General features: G+C 36.0%; 4 protein-coding genes across 5 annotated transcripts; 1 reads left to right on the top strand and 3 right to left on the bottom strand.

Moving 5' to 3' along the window:
- Nucleotides 1-715: 715 nt before the first annotated feature.
- LOC129569052 (augmin complex subunit dgt5) lies at nucleotides 716-3,940 on the bottom strand. Of its 2 annotated transcripts, XM_055447450.1 has the most exons (9): nucleotides 3,460-3,697; nucleotides 3,235-3,367; nucleotides 3,025-3,163; nucleotides 2,688-2,942; nucleotides 2,400-2,612; nucleotides 1,826-2,189; nucleotides 1,570-1,677; nucleotides 1,300-1,496; nucleotides 716-1,182 (listed from the first exon to the last, which is right to left on the bottom strand). In XM_055447450.1, the coding sequence occupies exons 1-9, from the start codon at nucleotides 3,552-3,554 to the stop codon at nucleotides 938-940; spliced, it is 1,749 nt and encodes a 582-aa protein (XP_055303425.1). In that variant the 5' UTR covers nucleotides 3,555-3,697; the 3' UTR covers nucleotides 716-937. The 2 variants fall into 2 exon arrangements, with proteins under 2 accessions (XP_055303425.1, XP_055303424.1); XM_055447449.1 differs by having other exon boundaries at nucleotides 1,826-2,612; nucleotides 3,460-3,940.
- A 61-nt stretch (nucleotides 3,941-4,001) lies between these two features.
- On the top strand, nucleotides 4,002-9,093 carry LOC129569055 (ceramide-1-phosphate transfer protein). The gene is made up of 3 exons (XM_055447454.1): nucleotides 4,002-4,257; nucleotides 4,328-4,539; nucleotides 4,604-9,093. Exons 1-3 carry the CDS (start codon nucleotides 4,142-4,144, stop codon nucleotides 4,897-4,899), a joined length of 624 nt encoding a protein of 207 aa, XP_055303429.1. The 5' UTR covers nucleotides 4,002-4,141; the 3' UTR covers nucleotides 4,900-9,093.
- On the bottom strand, nucleotides 5,250-8,217 carry LOC129569053 (uncharacterized transporter YutK). Its single transcript, XM_055447451.1, has 10 exons — nucleotides 8,101-8,217; nucleotides 7,838-8,033; nucleotides 7,580-7,763; nucleotides 7,349-7,502; nucleotides 6,943-7,158; nucleotides 6,645-6,842; nucleotides 6,350-6,567; nucleotides 5,947-6,274; nucleotides 5,664-5,844; nucleotides 5,250-5,418 (listed from the first exon to the last, which is right to left on the bottom strand). Exons 1-10 carry the CDS (start codon nucleotides 8,158-8,160, stop codon nucleotides 5,345-5,347), a joined length of 1,809 nt encoding a protein of 602 aa, XP_055303426.1. The 5' UTR covers nucleotides 8,161-8,217; the 3' UTR covers nucleotides 5,250-5,344.
- A 510-nt stretch (nucleotides 9,094-9,603) lies between the features above and the next one.
- Nucleotides 9,604-14,791, bottom strand: LOC129569054 (vesicle-associated membrane protein-associated protein B). Its single transcript, XM_055447453.1, has 7 exons — nucleotides 14,467-14,791; nucleotides 11,505-11,657; nucleotides 11,299-11,402; nucleotides 11,129-11,222; nucleotides 10,882-10,955; nucleotides 10,707-10,802; nucleotides 9,604-10,613 (listed from the first exon to the last, which is right to left on the bottom strand). Exons 1-7 carry the CDS (start codon nucleotides 14,522-14,524, stop codon nucleotides 10,434-10,436), a joined length of 759 nt encoding a protein of 252 aa, XP_055303428.1. The 5' UTR covers nucleotides 14,525-14,791; the 3' UTR covers nucleotides 9,604-10,433.
- Nucleotides 14,792-15,525: the final 734 nt, after the last annotated feature.

A 15,525-nucleotide genomic window follows, 5' to 3' on the forward strand; every position in this document is an offset into this window, starting at 1 on the left:
ATGCAAATCTCATATTTTTTTACATCTAAGTAGAATATAACTTGAATTGTTTTCTATCTCTTTAAGTGGGGAGAAGGATTTTATAGAAGAGATGGGAATGATACACCGAGAAGTCTTGAGCCAGAGGTGGCTGCGCTCCAAGAGCTATTCGCTGAAGTGAAGCGTAGACATCAGGAGAATAATCTTCAGTGGCGTGAAGACTTTACGGAATATTTATTGGGAGTATAAACAGCGTGTTCAAAACCGCCTGAATTTTCAGACGAATACATACACTTCCCTGGCACATTTGACATACCGTTCAAAAGCGATGAATATAAATACTGGGTATGATTTACATTTTAATTCGATAAATTCACGTTTTATTAAGTCGAGTTTGATTCATTTTAGTGGGATCGGTGTATCTATGATGAAAATAATATTCCAACTGATATGTACAGTCCATTTGAACAGAAGTTCTTCGATTTGACACACAAAATTCACATGGCCATGTGTGAACGTTGACTGGACGCAGCAAGAAGCCTGATAAATGAGCTGTCCGAAATGGTGGAGCAGGATCGTTTGTCCATAGCTAGCTCCATAGCATCAAACGTTATATTTCCTGCAAGGCTATAGCTCGAAGCCAAAACATGAAACTATGAAGCAAAGTACATTTTCACCTCTTAACTGATATGCATATTGATTGAAAATATTGTGAATAGAACAATTCACCGACTTATTTCATCGATAATTTTGACTTTAATTAAATTCTTTTCTTTCCAATATTTTTGACATATTATGAATCTTATTCGAACAATTGAGATTTAGTTTCGGTTTCTAAACGAATACAGCTAAATATTAACGTGCTTAACACAGACATTTGACCAAATATTAAAATTAATCTCGAACAATTATACGCAATTACTTTTTCCTTCTACAAAAAAATTATTTCAACTCCTTCTTATTTCTGAATCATTTTGTAGTACATCATGAACTCGCGTTCGTATTCCTGGTATGTTTTACCGTTGAATGTTTCCTTCTTTGGTACCCATTTGCTGAGTGGGTTTTCATCAATGAACCGTATGTAACGCTGAATATTTTGATGGGTTCGATGAATGTTGGCGCAAATCGCTGTGGTTTCATCAGTAGTTTCAGCCAATGTGTCATTCTGTTGACTTTGCTGCATTTTCAATTTCGTTTCATCAACTGAAAATGCGAATAGCAATTAGATTTTGTTCTCGACAAAGGGAATTTGCATCGAAAATCGCAAATTCTAGACAAGACAAGACATAGATTGATCAATCTTTTAACGTTCAAATTTACCTTCAGCCAAGTTATCTGGAGGTATGAATGCCCCTTCAACAATTCCCATCTTGGTGAACCAGTCAATTTGTGCCTGCAATTTCTGAATCGCTCCGGCTGGTGTCATCATGTAATCGGTTACCAATAGCTTCACTTCCTTCGGAAACTGGCTGTACACTTTCAGTTTGACCATCGGATTTGCACACAAATCCAAGTGCCTGAAAAGAGCCACAGTTCATTTTTATTTGAGTTTTCCGAAAAAAAAATCTGAATAATAACCAAATGGCTTACTCTTGCAACGGATTTCGCAGTTTGAATCTGTCGATTGGTGTGCTTATGAACATTTTTATCTCATTCAGTTGATTTGGCAATGACGCTGGCACTGCACGACTTTCTGATCTGTAATTTTGACAAAGAATTTACTTAGAAAATCAGCCAAAGAGACAAAAATTCCAGCTATCAAATGCTTTTCTTCCAGGAAAGCCCTGATAAGCCGAAGAAAAATAAAAATCTGTGTCATATTCTAGAAATACAACGAAAATTTTACCTTCCAAATGGCCCAGTGCTGTTGAGATTGTCTGTTCGAGTGGTGTATAGAACGCTATCGTTATTTGATCCAAAACTGCTGTTGCCAGAATTGTTCATACGAGCCTCACCGTTCGGCGCTGTCGGTTGTTGATCTTTCTTGCATTGCAATAAGTATCGCATCAGTTCTTCGCTATGCTGAATCTTTTCACGTACATGCGACAAATTGTAGATATCTTCATGTGCACGAATGTAAATCGTTTCCATTTCGCTGTAAATGTTGGACAATTCCATGTTTGCGATGCGATAATCGTCATTCGATTTCTTACAGCGTTGAATTTCCAACTCATTCTCGTCGACCCTCTTGAGCAGAAACTCAATTTCGCCTTTACCATAATGTAATGTCGAATAAATGGCCAAGTAATCGCCCAAAAATTCATCATCAATGTTTTGATTATTGTACATGGTGAATTTGGTGCGTAAATCGTTTAGAAATGACTCATAACATACGACGTATTCTTTTACAAGCTCATCGTTATGTTTGTTAATGCCTCTTCGTACGATGCAGAGTTTGATGTGTTTCGCATACAGCTTACCAATTTCGATTTGTAGATTATTCTTTCGTGTTGCATCACCGTGACCGGCATCAACGTACAACACCTTTTCCATGTCCATCAAGCTTAGCGACTCCATCATCGACACTGGCTGTTTCATCTGCTCGCTAATTGTGGTCCATAGAACCAAATTTGGTATCTGAGCAAATGTCTCGCGCAACTTTTGCCAGAGCTGTTGACGTGCCACCAAATTGACTGTGAACATGAGAAACAAACAAACCATTTTTCTTTTATTTTTCATTCATTATTCGCTAAGAAATCCCGAATTACCTTCATAACTTTTCGTGTGATTGAAAGTGGCGTAGAACTTCTGAAGCTCGGCTTTGGCAGTTGCCAATGCGTCCATCGAACTCTTGTCCATGCCGGTATAACCGCTGAACTTCACTGGCGTGATCAGATCGATTTTTCTACCAATTTCGTTTTCCAACTGAATTTGTCGCTCAATGTCAATGGTTTTCAACTTGAAAATGGCATTTTTGGCTGTGATATCAGCTATTTCCTCTTTCAATTGCATCTTTTGAATGTCTATTGAAACAAAGTCAATGGTAAATCACAAATGAACAACTGATCAATGCATCAAAGACAATTGATTGAATGAGATACGTACTGTTTTCTTTAGAGGAAACGGCCAATTTGTTATACTGTTCCTTTTGCGTGGCAACCTTTGTTTTCAGTTGTTCCAATCGTTCTTCCAACTTCTTTTTGGTCTGATACAAGTACAACTGCTCCGATTGAACCTTTTTCACCTGTAACAATCATGACAATGCAAATGAACGCCTAACCTAATCTTACAAATTCTGCCCCGTTATGTACTTACAGCGACCACATTTCCACTGAGCCGTTCAATTTTTCGTACTTTCGTTTCATCGCGTATAGCTTTCACTTCTTGCTGTGGTCTAACACGACGCATTAATTCGTTGAAAGCCAATGCTTGACCTGATGAAAATATACTGGACGCAATGAAAGCGTGTGCCAAAAACAGAAAGAAACAAATTAATATCGGCGACAACATGATCGAAAAGTTTGTGTGTGTTCGACTTACCGACTTAATGTCTTCTTTGGAGGCAGGCACTTTGTCGAACAGCCTAAACTTTCGGCCCATTCTTCAAATTGCCTTATATCATCGTCTACTCCCATTTTATTACAGGTTTGAACTAAATCACTTCAATCAATTTAAAATAAAATCACAAAATTCTGAAAGTGCGTGCTCACTAAACAGAATGCGGCTTCATGCAGTGAAAACCGTTTGCAATTGTTCATATTCAAAGCAACCGAATGACAGTTCGCGTGAAATGCTGTCTGAACTGACAGCTTTGATTCGAACCACAGCATTCGTATGAAAAACATGTATACATGCATACAGAATGAATTTGTACGTCGAAATTCAATCGAATTTTTGAGAAGAAAAATTAAAATTATTTTATTTATTTTAAAAAAAGTAATTTTTAAAGAATGACAATATAAAAAAAAATCCAAATAAAATAGTTTTATATTTCTTTTCATAACGAATGAATTCGCATTGTCAAAAATATGACGTTTGGAAGTGAGCAGTATTGGAACGCCCTTGGAATTTGACAGCAGTTCAATTTGTTGATTTCATCGTCACGTTTGTTTTATAATAATGCTGGAAGCTCATTAGCAAGTGAACGAATTGAACAGTGGGAAAGGGTCTTTGTTGTCATTAGTCTTTGTTATGTTCGTTGTTAAATCGCCAGAGCAAAACAATGGATCAAGAATTTTTCGATATTGAAAGTTTGCAGACGAATTTTAAAGCTGCCATCAGAGATGAGACTGATGTTGCGATGGATTTCTATTTGGAAGGTTTCAAAGAGTTGTGCAAGTATGTGTTCAATTAAGTTCCATTCATTATTGATTTTTTGTGATTCAAAGCATTGTCTTTTGTTGTTTAGGTTTTTCCATTTGATGGGATCCGTGTTTGGCTTTGTTAGCAGTGATGTGAAAGCAAAGATTGAAATTCTGGAGATGCATCGACAAAAAGAAAACGCTGAACAATTCGAAACGTTTGCTACGATGATGGAGTATGAAAAGACATCGGCACTTTTGGATAAAAAAGACTATGTGTCAGGCAGTCGCACGCTACTACGATTGCATCGTGGATTAGGTAATGGTTTCCATTCTATCGCTGTAATTGTTCACAGATTAATCAATTTTATCGCTCATTCTAGCGTTTGTACGTGAATTTCTGCTCAAATTGAGTGAGATTGAGGCACATGAAAAGACGACTGGTGTTTGTAAAGTGGCCTATAACGAAACTCTTGCCCAATACCATCCATGGCTTATTCGGAAGGGCGCATTGGTTGCCATGTATACATTGCCGACGCGTGAACAACTGTTCAATAGGGTTTGCCAAGATGTTGAACGATCCATTTCCATTTTGCCTGATGTTTTAGCAGTCTCAAAAACGGTGTACGATCGAACGGAACAGCTGTACATGGACTTCGACTTGCACTCACTGCCATAATATAATAAACGATACGACGTTTCAATGGTGCAACAAATTTTACTACAGTATTTTAAGGCCCCGATAATCTCACGACATTTAATCATTCACCGCCTGTGACGCAATGTTTGAATTGCATTCACATAAAATTATCACGTTTTATCGTTTTATTTAAGTGAGTTCGAAATTATTTTGATAATTGCTCGTTTTTATGTATGAAAAAAAATTGATGTTTTTATTTGAAGAAAACCAGATCATTTGTTCTCCTATGATTATTATATTTGTGATGATAGAAAGAGGTTCGTATTTTTCTTCTCTTTTTTTGTGAATTTCATTGGATTTCCAACATGGTGAAAATTACAACAATTTATCTTCGAGAAATGTGTGTGTTTTTTTTTCAAATTGGTTTCGTTTCCATAGAAAATGCATTATCTGCTATTAATTTATCATTGATAAATTGCTTAATCTAATTGATCGTTCCATTGGTGACTGTAGTATTTTGCGCGTCTTGCATGAAAATATCATTTGTCATCAAGAGACCTGCAAAGGAAAAACCAGACAAGAATTCGTTTATGAATGAAGTTAATTCGGAGCCATGGTAACATGCTTTCTTTCGAAATCTTGTTGTCAACCCACGATTCAACGAGTTGAATCTATTATTACAATGATGAATGGTTTTTTTTTTTGTGTTGGAATCAGCAATCGTCATTGTGTTCAAGTGACCATTGAGTTGTTTCCATTCCTTTAGCACGATTTGTATCTTATCAACATTCATTGTAAATTACCTGCTATACTCGCGTTGATGAAGCAAATGATTGAGCCGGAAATTAATGCACGGACTGAGACAGATGTGATGATACTTCGTTTCTCTGGGCACATCGTACCGAGATTTCCAATCATCATACCGAGTGAGCTTAAATTAGCAAATCCACAGATGGCAAACGTTGTGATTGCAACGCTTCGCTCCTAAAAATGGGTCGAAACGATTCATTTTAAAAAGTTATTCAAACACTTTTTCGATTTCTTGGAATTATTGAGTCGAAATATGTTAGTGTTGGTTGTACTCACTGAAATGGCATGTGCATTTTTCAATTCGCCCAATTTTTTATAAGCTACGAATTCATTTATAATATTTTTTGATGCAATAACAGCTCCGACTTTTTCGCAATCTTCCCATGGAATGCCAATGATGTAAGCCAGTGGAATAAACATTTTGCCGAAGAACCACTCAACGGTCAAGAAATCGTAGCCCACTAGCATTCCAAGCCAGCCAACGACCGCATTCAGAAATGCAACAAACGAAACAAATGCCACCAAATTGGCAATGATTCCAGCAATAAGTTGCACAGCAGCAAAGGCTCCATTCGACGCTGCATCCAATACGGAGTTCTCTTGGCTAAATTAAAATGTTTGATTTTTTTTTAAATTCAATTCTTGATTCGATCATGCTAAGTTTTGCAATCGCACTTACGATTTCTCCATGCTGAATGATTTCGATGTGGTCTGGCTGATTTCTGTTTCGGGATAAATGAGTTTTGAAAATGCGAAAGTGGCCGGTGCTGCCATTACACTAGACGTAATCAAATGAGATGCATCAGCTCCAAAGTTCATATAGGCAGCTAAGACGGTGCCCGAGACTGTTGCAAATCCGGATGACATAATCACATGTATTTCGGACGCAGTCAAGTACTGAAGAAAAAACAATCAAGGCCAATTCATTTTTTTGATTCATTTAAAAAGCAGCTAAAATGTCATTAGCGCCTCACTCTTATGTACGGTTTGATGATCAATGGAGATTCAGTCATTCCAAGGAAAATATTCGCAGCAACTGTCACACTTTCACATAGCGTTGTTCCCATAATTGATTGAAGTAGATTGCCCAATTTTTGGATAATCCATTGCATAGCGCCGTAGTAGTACAATATTGAAACAATGAAACTGAAGAAGAAGATAACGGGCAACACCTAATACAAAATTGATTGGATTCAGTTAAAACACTCGTCTTTCAAGTACTCTTATAGAGAATTAAACGATGAAGATAAAACAAATCTTGATCATACTCACCGAAAACGCAAACACTGCTGTAAATTCCAGGCTTTTGTTACCGTAAACCAAATCATCACCATAGACAAATGAGGCTCCTTTTTTAGCAAAATCAAAAAATACCGCTACCCTATCGCCAAGACATCCAAAAATTTTCCGTCCAATATTCATACGAATACAAAAAATTCCCATCAGAAATTGCAGCGACATTCCACAGATAACTGTCCTCCAGTTTATCTTAATTAATACGTGCACAAATCATCATAATTATTTTATCACAAATAATTTTCTACTTCAAGCGTAACTGTTGTACTTGATTAGCGAGAATTTTGACAGTTTCATCACAATTTTCTTACGCAATGCTTGCAAAAAGTAATTTGACATGTAACTCAAAATTCATACGATTTCTATATTCAACTAAACTTACATGCGTTCGATGTTTAGAGAAAACGAATCCAATGCCCAGAAGAATGACGATTCCAAGGAGTGATCGAAGCCGTTCTGGCGAATCGTACGAGTCAATGCCAATGAAAATACCGAATATTGTGAGTAAAATTGCAACCACGATTAGTTTCATATATCTGAAAAATATTGACGATCAATTTAATTCAACCACGTTTCGAATATCAAGAGGTTATCTTATATGTGTTTGTAATACTTTTTGCGATCGAAAGTTGTAGTGATTTTTCTTGAATATGGTCGAATGGTTTTCGCAATGCTACGTCCGAAGAATCGCTTGATAACTTTGAAGTAAAAGATGAGTGTGTAGGTGAAAACGACCAAGATGAAGAACATGCCATATCCATCACACCACATATTTCCACATTTTGACTCCCATTGTTCTGAAAAATTTCAAAGTAAAACATCGTGTTCAGAGTTTAAACTAATATCAATGATTCCGTGTTTTTATACTGACTGTTTTTAACAAAATAATACGAAGCCCATGCGAAATAAGCACCAAATACAAGATTTATGATGAGTGTTCGAGCGAGTTTAATTTCGGACGAATATTTCTCGGAAAATGTGTTTGGTTGTTCGGCGTAACTGAACTCGCGATCCAGTACAATGGCATCAGTTCTCGGCACTTCGGCAATCGTTTGCAACATCTGTCCCTGGAATTTTCAATCAAACGTATAAATCCATCTTAATTAGCCTTGTATGAATTTTCTAACAAATTACCTGTCCGAAACCATTATTATCCTTGTCGTATGCACCATTCGTATGCCCTTCTCTGTTCATCTCAAAAATAATTTCTTTTTTTCACCACTACTGGAAATAATCACAAATTCCGTTAAAATTCGTGCAACGTTTTGGACAATAAATTTTTTTCGAATGGAACGGTAGTTCTAATCACAATGAGCACATTGCCATCCATAAAACCCGAATCACACGAGTATCAAAAACAATTTATGATGATTGAACGGATTGTTATCGCTTGTAAGAGCAGAAAGTACAATAGCTGCGGATATTTTTCCCCTCACTACCCTTGAATTTTATTAGATTCTGTGATAAATTGAGAGAGATAAGCCCGTAGCAACATCAAAACACACCAAAATAGATAAACAAAGTTTATTACAGTTCCGGACTTAATTGTATACTGATAATGGTATCGGTATCGGTAGAGTTTTCAAGTGTCAAAATACGTAATTAAGTTTTCAAAAAATGCGAAGAAAAAAGTGGGCTATACATCGCCATAGATAACGTGTGTGATAATTACACACATTCTAGTGACATGCGTCGTTTAAGTTGAGTAATTAGTTTTCAGTGCATACGTTGGCTAATTATGTTCCCGAAGAGTTTAATCACTTAACTGTTAACCAATCGGAATTCAGTGGTCACTTACCCAGCCCCTAGAAGAATTTCATACATGTTGTTGATCTTTCATTGTTGGAAAGAATGTGAAATTTATCAATTCTTAGTTTTTGTTTGAATCAGTTCATGTATGTGTCTAAATTAACATGCATACGAAGAAAAATGTGCAGGTGTAAAACTGGTATTTGTGGTGGTGCATGGTACATCCAGTATTTTACATAAAAATCTGTTGAATTATTCAAAAGAATGTCAAGTTTATTTCGCCGGTCGTATATGGAGGCTGACACACTTTCAACAGAGATATCTTATTGCCTTGCTCAAAACAGAAACAAAATGTAAATAAACAAATGTTGCTTTAAATTCCGATGCGTGTTTTATTTTCATGTTTGACGTCATCAATTCTAACCTAGGTAATTGAAAGTTCATTGCGTTTTCGGAACGAAGTCGATGACTAAATCCGGTGACATGTCTAGTGGCTATTTATGAGCCACATAAACTTGTTTGCAGTAAGTAAGTAACAGCGAGCAATAAATCCAGCCTGTAAAGGGAAATGGCATTCAACAAGTTGTTCATAAAAAGAAAAGCCTGTGTTGTTTTTTTTTTCCTTACATTTTCATGTTTAAGTTCACTTTCATAGTATATATTTTTTAATCAGTAATTTTTCCTTTGTTTTTAACAATGATTAATAAATTTTTAGTGTATACAAATACAAGTAACACTCAACCAGATTTAAGCTGTCGCGTCTAATTAGATTAATATGTATGTGTTTTGTATGTGTGTGTGTGTGGTTGAAGAGTTTATCATGCAGTTTGCCTTGCTGTGGAATTGTTTTTTGAATGTGATTGATGCCAGAGAAAAAGATGTCGATAATTGCAATAATTTTACATTTTTTAATTTTTTTTTTTTGTTTCTGTATGTTCCACGATCTCACCACATGTGTTGAAAAATTTCATTACATTTAAAATTTACGATAAGTTTAGGAAATGCATGACAGTTTCGCGATTACGAAGAATTTGCTTTTTTTTTTAAATTTATATCATAAAATCTAACGAGTAAAAAAAAATGAAAGAAAAAAGAAAAAAAAAACACTTTAACAAAAATCAATAAAAATTGGAAATGGTCAAATGTTTAATAATAGCGGTTGTTGTTGTTTATTGAATGCAATGTCTCTCTGGGTGTGTGTTGTTTGCTTGTTTGATTCTTTTTTCTCCCTCTATTTCTCTAAAATATGGTTTAAATTATCCATTTCGAAGTCGACGCGACAGTTGAAATCAATGCTTAGGTTCTATTCTCGAAATGATTTCTAAATTTTTCTTGTGTGTTTTTTGTTTCGTACACGTTATCTCAATTTTTTAATGCATAATTCGTTAATTTGGATGCTTTTGTTGTTGTTGTTGTTTTTGCAGAGAATTTTTTTAAATTTTTATTGAATCAGAATTTAGTTTTGTTCCACAATGCCGATTCTTAAGTTAAACTTGTTTCATTTTTTTCATTTTTTTCTCCTCTTTTAAAATAATCGTTAATTGTTGCATGCTGGTTTTGATGGTTTTGTGTGTGTGTGTTTTTTTTTTAAATTTGTTTTGGATTGGTTTTTCTTTTCATGTGTAACTCTTGGTTACTTTCTCTTCTCATTATTGATGGTTTCATTGTTTTGCGCCCGCATCAACAGAAGCAGTTGCACTCCGATCGATGTCGTTGATTCAGAGCACGAATTTTCCTAGAATCAATCCGAAAAGAGCCATTGCAATAGCGATGGCAATATACTTGACTGGCAGCTGCTGTTGGGCCAACTGTGGTGGTGAATATGGATTTTGAAACGCTGCCGATGTTTCCTTCTTTGAATTCATATCGTTAAGCATACGTAATCGCAAGTTTTCCTCCTGCAACAAGAACAAAGAACAAAAACATTCGTTTTTTGTGAGCTTCTCCGTTTATATTAAATTAAAAATTTTGTGCAACAAAACGAAACTTACTTTCAGTTGCATGTTTTCTTGTCGTAGCTGACTTTCGCCATCACGTAATTGCCGTACTTCGGCCGAAACCCGTGCATAATCGGATGAATCGCGTGCCTGCAAATAATAAACGAAAATAAATTAACAAAATGAGTTGAAATTGAAATATTGCAAATAAAATGATTGCGACGCATACCTTATCATCAGCCGTGCCGGAGCTGCCAGTAGCATCGCTGCCGCTAGTCGTATTTTGCTTCAATTTAGCGTCTTCTGAAGAATTTTAGAGAGAAAAATTTGTGTGTAAATATGAGGTAAAGTGGTTTGAATAATTGCGGCAATTCGATGATACATGCACAGTATATGGATCAGTGTCTCTTTTCCCAAATTCTCTTTCATATATGTATCATATTCGTTCACAAACCGCATTACATTATCTGACGTACCTTCAGTAGCTGATGTTTGTTTCTTATCATCCGGGAATTCGAATACGCATCGCAATTTGGAGTCCATTAATTCTTCCGGTTTCACCTCTTTCCACTGTAACAAACAAAAACACATAAAATCATCTCTTACTCTTGAAATATGACACAACACAATTTCAATTCGGAATTACTAATTGTTCGGCATTGAACTCGCCATCTGGAGCGACAAGACTTTGGACCATAAACTTGTGTCTGTTCTTTTCATTCGGATCAAAATCAAATGGTTGTAAACAAACTGTGAACGAAAATTCAAGCGGAAATGAATTAATCACTCTGGTCGAATGTTATCGCAAATGTTAGGTTTTTTTTCACAGTAAATTTCGGCTGTTTCACTTACTTCCAACTTCTATAAAATTGTTTGGCTCTAGCAAACCGGAATTTGGACGTACACAGTACCGTTTCGGGGCCGTCGTTTTGATTTTGAATAGAATTGGTTTATCAGTTGGATTTTTCAACAACATATGTGACGTGATGGCCTGATTAAATGGACCTAAAATTGGAAAGAAAGAAAAAATCATGCATATGGTTAATTGTGAATGAGTTTTAATTGAGATTTGTTCGATAATTGCTCAGACGAATTATTGGATCAATTGTATTTCGTTGGGTTTAAATAGATTTGTTTTCTAAGTGGCGAATGACAATTGTACGAATGAATGGGAATCGTTTTAATCATCGCATCGCAACTATTTTAAGAATAATTCAGGGGAAAAGAACATAATCTCGATGGCGCCAAGAAGTTTTTATGTTCTTATCACCCACAGAAAACACATACGCACAGCGATGTGTTCAAGTGAATCATTCTCAGCATATCATTGAGTCTCTCATGAAAATCAATGGCGTTAATAAAATTCCCATCGAAATCGCTTCCATTCTGTTGTTAAGTGCATTTCATTCGGATCACGGTGAGTGTGAGCGTCAACGACAGGGTTTTCTCCGACCACTACAATTCGATTGGCGTACAACTCAAGTCACGAACTTCAGCTGTTTTCACACCACGTAACGCCAACGCTCATTTCTTCACCATGCTCATTCCGTAACAATGTTTCGGTTAGTCTCGTTTGCATGTCCACTGTTTGCTTCCTCGTCCGAATTTATCGATTCCGGAGCGATACGGAAAACAGAGATTTGGCAGTTGCTAGTTTCAAGTTTGCGCACACCAAATCCCCTTGGTTTCGGCTGAATGGTGAAGTGTTTCGGTTGACGGTTTAATAAAACAAACAAACACCAATCAAGTGGATTTGCTTCGTTCTGTTCGCATCGACGCTTGTTACTTTTGTCTGATTTGAAAATAATACGTATCAGCAGTAATAACATGTAATTTCGGTTCAACGAAATGTTTGTGAACATAAATCGAAATTTGCTCGTCCTGTGAGGCACGACCGTCTTATTTTTATAATACTGTGCACAGAACCGTTTGATTTCATGAATCATACACACATTTCGACGAAACGAAAATAGAGCAATCGATTAATTAAACAGCGGGTTTTTTTTACAAGCGGTTCATGTGGCAATTCCAGATAGAGCTGAATGTCAGTACGCCACTTGCTGCGAACGAAATGCGAACACATTTCTTTCTTTTCGCCTATTTATAAACAAACATCGCAATAATAAATAATCATAATTTCTACTTGAATACACATCATAATATCCACGGAATGCCGAAGATGTGCGCGCACGGTGAAAGCGAAGCAACAACAAAAACAAAAAATCAGCGAACATTCGATCGGCCGCACGAAATAGAAGAAAGTCATTCCCAAGCATGAAGCAAGATAGAGCCAAACAAGTGTACGCGATCCAAAATAGACGGAATGGAATGATGATTTAATAATTATATAAAAATCTAAACGTGTCGTATGGAAGGCAACCGTCGATGACACACACTCGTTCTGTTCTCGGCGTGTATGTGTGTGCGTGTGCATCTGTGTGAGTTTGCGGCACAATGCGGCGAAACTGTTGTTTGCCATTCGGCAAAGAACTTCAATACGAACCGAAAATTGTGCGAATAAATATTTATTTTGTCTATATATCGTGAAATCGAAGCGATTTTCAATCTCCTTGGGACTGTATTTCAAGTCCGTACAATGACCAGCATTGTTCTGTTGTGCTGTTGTGATTTGTGTGTGTTTTTTTTTGTCCATTCGAACTGGACAAATGTGACGCAATGCAAACAACATAGAATTAATCCCAAGAACGATAAAAATGCGCACTAAAAATCAAGTTACACTGTAAATTACTTGATGGGATGACGTGTACTCTAGTGTTCTAACAATTATATTCGTTTTATTCCTCTGGGTGCTCTGGGGAGCAATGGTCGAATCACAAGCAAATTCTAATTGAATTCAATTGTAGGTTTTTACGGGTAATTTACATTCAATCGATTGAAAAAGTCATATTGAATGGTGCCAAAATGGATCGAAGACACCATTTGAATAACGAATGACTATTTTATTTTTTCGATCGAAAAATGTGAAAATCGCACCGAATGTGATGCGAATTTGTGCATGTTTTTCACCGAAATACGAAAAAAAAATGAACAACAACAACGTCGAAAACTTCGTTCTTGTATAGCGATTTGCATGTGAAGCAATTTATGAGCGGCAATTGTAGCGGTATGCCATTTAGTGTCAATTCGAAATGAGCTCAGTTTGAGCATTAACAGCGACACACAGACACATAACGGCCGAAATTTTGCATGCAGAGCCTCTGAATCGTTCTCAAAGCGCAATAAAATACACAGTCACCGAGTCACCGTATGTGCGCGAACGAAACGAAACGATTCGGGTGACATGTCGACAAGAACGAGACGCTTCCACACGCATATATCCGTTGAACTGAAAGCCGCCGCAAAATATGACGACAATACACTTTTTTCTCTTTCTCTCTCCCTCTCGGTCTCTTGGCTTTTTATTGTTTGTATATTTTAAGCAACGTCAAGTTTTTTCACAAAAATTTCACATTTTCATCGGAATATCTCATTTTATGAATCCACTGTTTAATCGCAGCAATTCAGTCTCTTCATTTTTGTACGGAAAATCTTTTATTATTCGTGCGAAATATGCTTGGGAATCGCTTCATCATCATCATTCGAAGAAAAGAAAAAAAAAAAGAAGAAACGAAAAAGATGGAACGAAATAGAGTTCGAGAATTTTTTTTTTTTTGGCAAAACAATAACTTCCCATCGCGCCTGACACACATATTTTCTCACTCGTCGTTTTTCTCATGTTACGTGTTCTTTTTTTCGTTCTTTTTCTTCATTTATCAGCAATTCGTCTGAGTTCACGGCTATTAATTGCACTTACCACGAAATTTCAACTCATGTTCTGGTTTAATAATTAGCAACTGCTCTTTCTTTTCCATTTTGTTAAAAAAAAAATTTATTTCGATGGCAATTGGTGTTGATGTTGATTAAAATTAATTTATAAACTTTTCGATTCTGGTTTTTTATTCGATTTATTCTCTTCTTGTTTTTTTTTTCCTCCTATTGCAGGATTAGAGAGAGAGTGCGATTCTTATTTGGCAAATGTTGAATACTGTATGTGAAATTGAGCACGAACGAAAATGTAAAACGAGCAACGATGAATTGCACAGAAAAACTTGTACACACACATCAATTTCATGTAAACGCATGCGTCATTTTTCCAACATGGAAGCCCAAAATACGTTTCGAGCTAGTCGATTCGATGGGTTGCCCGATTCCATTCACCACTCCGAATATTTGAATTTTTTCTCTTCAGCGAAAATGTTTTTTTTCTGAATTTTCGTCTACCTAATTGCCGGATAGTATTTTCTGTGCCGTTTTTATTTGCTAATTAGAAATCGTTTTACTTTCTTTTTGCGAATATTTTCGGGCACAAACAGAATGCAAATTGGCAAATTTGCTATTTCGAATTTAACGTACGCAAAACGCAATGACGTCTTGTTTTATGTAATTCCAAGTTTTGTTATTCGCTGAAACGTCAAACAACGTTAGCCCAAAAAATACATTTTCGATCTCATCAAACACATTTTTCCGTTCGCAAACATGAAATCCAATAACATATTGACGAGAAAAAAAATCGGATAAAGACGGAGTTTTGTATTTTTTTTTCTTCAATATTATGCACAGCAAAATTCTATTCAGTTAAAAATTGATTCGTTATGAAAAACTAAATTGAAACGTGCAATTGTTTCATTACCGAGGAATTTCTTCTAAAACAAATGATTTGTTATATCTTGATATCGTATTGGAATGAAATTCTTTCTATTTTTGGACGAAAGTTGCATTTTCTATGGATAAATAGTCAAAATTCCTATTTATTCATAAATGCGCGACTATAAAATGGTTAAGGAAAATTGTAATTGAATTTAAATAAAAACAT

The sequence above is a fragment of the Sitodiplosis mosellana genome, unplaced genomic scaffold (genome assembly GCF_009176505.1).
Source record: "Sitodiplosis mosellana isolate CC-2019 unplaced genomic scaffold, AAFC_SMos_1.0 Smas_scaffold_30, whole genome shotgun sequence".
NCBI lineage: Eukaryota > Metazoa > Arthropoda > Insecta > Diptera > Cecidomyiidae > Sitodiplosis > Sitodiplosis mosellana.

Coding starts and splice junctions, on each gene's coding strand:
- LOC129569052 (XM_055447449.1), bottom strand. CDS start 3,554: ATGGGAGTAGACGATGATATAAGGCAATTTGAAGAATGGGCCGAAAGT. Junction 2,943..3,024: donor CGTTTCCTCTAAAGAAAACA/GTACGTATCTCA, acceptor TTGTTTCAATAG/ACATTCAAAAGATGCAATTG. Junction 1,497..1,569: donor CTGCGAAATCCGTTGCAAGA/GTAAGCCATTTG, acceptor GGCTCTTTTCAG/GCACTTGGATTTGTGTGCAA.
- LOC129569055 (XM_055447454.1), top strand. CDS start 4,142: ATGGATCAAGAATTTTTCGATATTGAAAGTTTGCAGACGAATTTTAAA. Junction 4,258..4,327: donor GGTTTCAAAGAGTTGTGCAA/GTATGTGTTCAA, acceptor TTTGTTGTTTAG/GTTTTTCCATTTGATGGGAT. Junction 4,540..4,603: donor ACGATTGCATCGTGGATTAG/GTAATGGTTTCC, acceptor CGCTCATTCTAG/CGTTTGTACGTGAATTTCTG.
- LOC129569053 (XM_055447451.1), bottom strand. CDS start 8,160: ATGAACAGAGAAGGGCATACGAATGGTGCATACGACAAGGATAATAAT. Junction 8,034..8,100: donor ATAATAATGGTTTCGGACAG/GTAATTTGTTAG, acceptor TGAAAATTCCAG/GGACAGATGTTGCAAACGAT. Junction 7,159..7,348: donor TCTCTAAACATCGAACGCAT/GTAAGTTTAGTT, acceptor GTATTAATTAAG/ATAAACTGGAGGACAGTTAT.
- LOC129569054 (XM_055447453.1), bottom strand. CDS start 14,524: ATGGAAAAGAAAGAGCAGTTGCTAATTATTAAACCAGAACATGAGTTG. Junction 11,658..14,466: donor ACATGAGTTGAAATTTCGTG/GTAAGTGCAATT, acceptor TTCCAATTTTAG/GTCCATTTAATCAGGCCATC. Junction 10,614..10,706: donor AAGAAAACATGCAACTGAAA/GTAAGTTTCGTT, acceptor TTCTTGTTGCAG/GAGGAAAACTTGCGATTACG.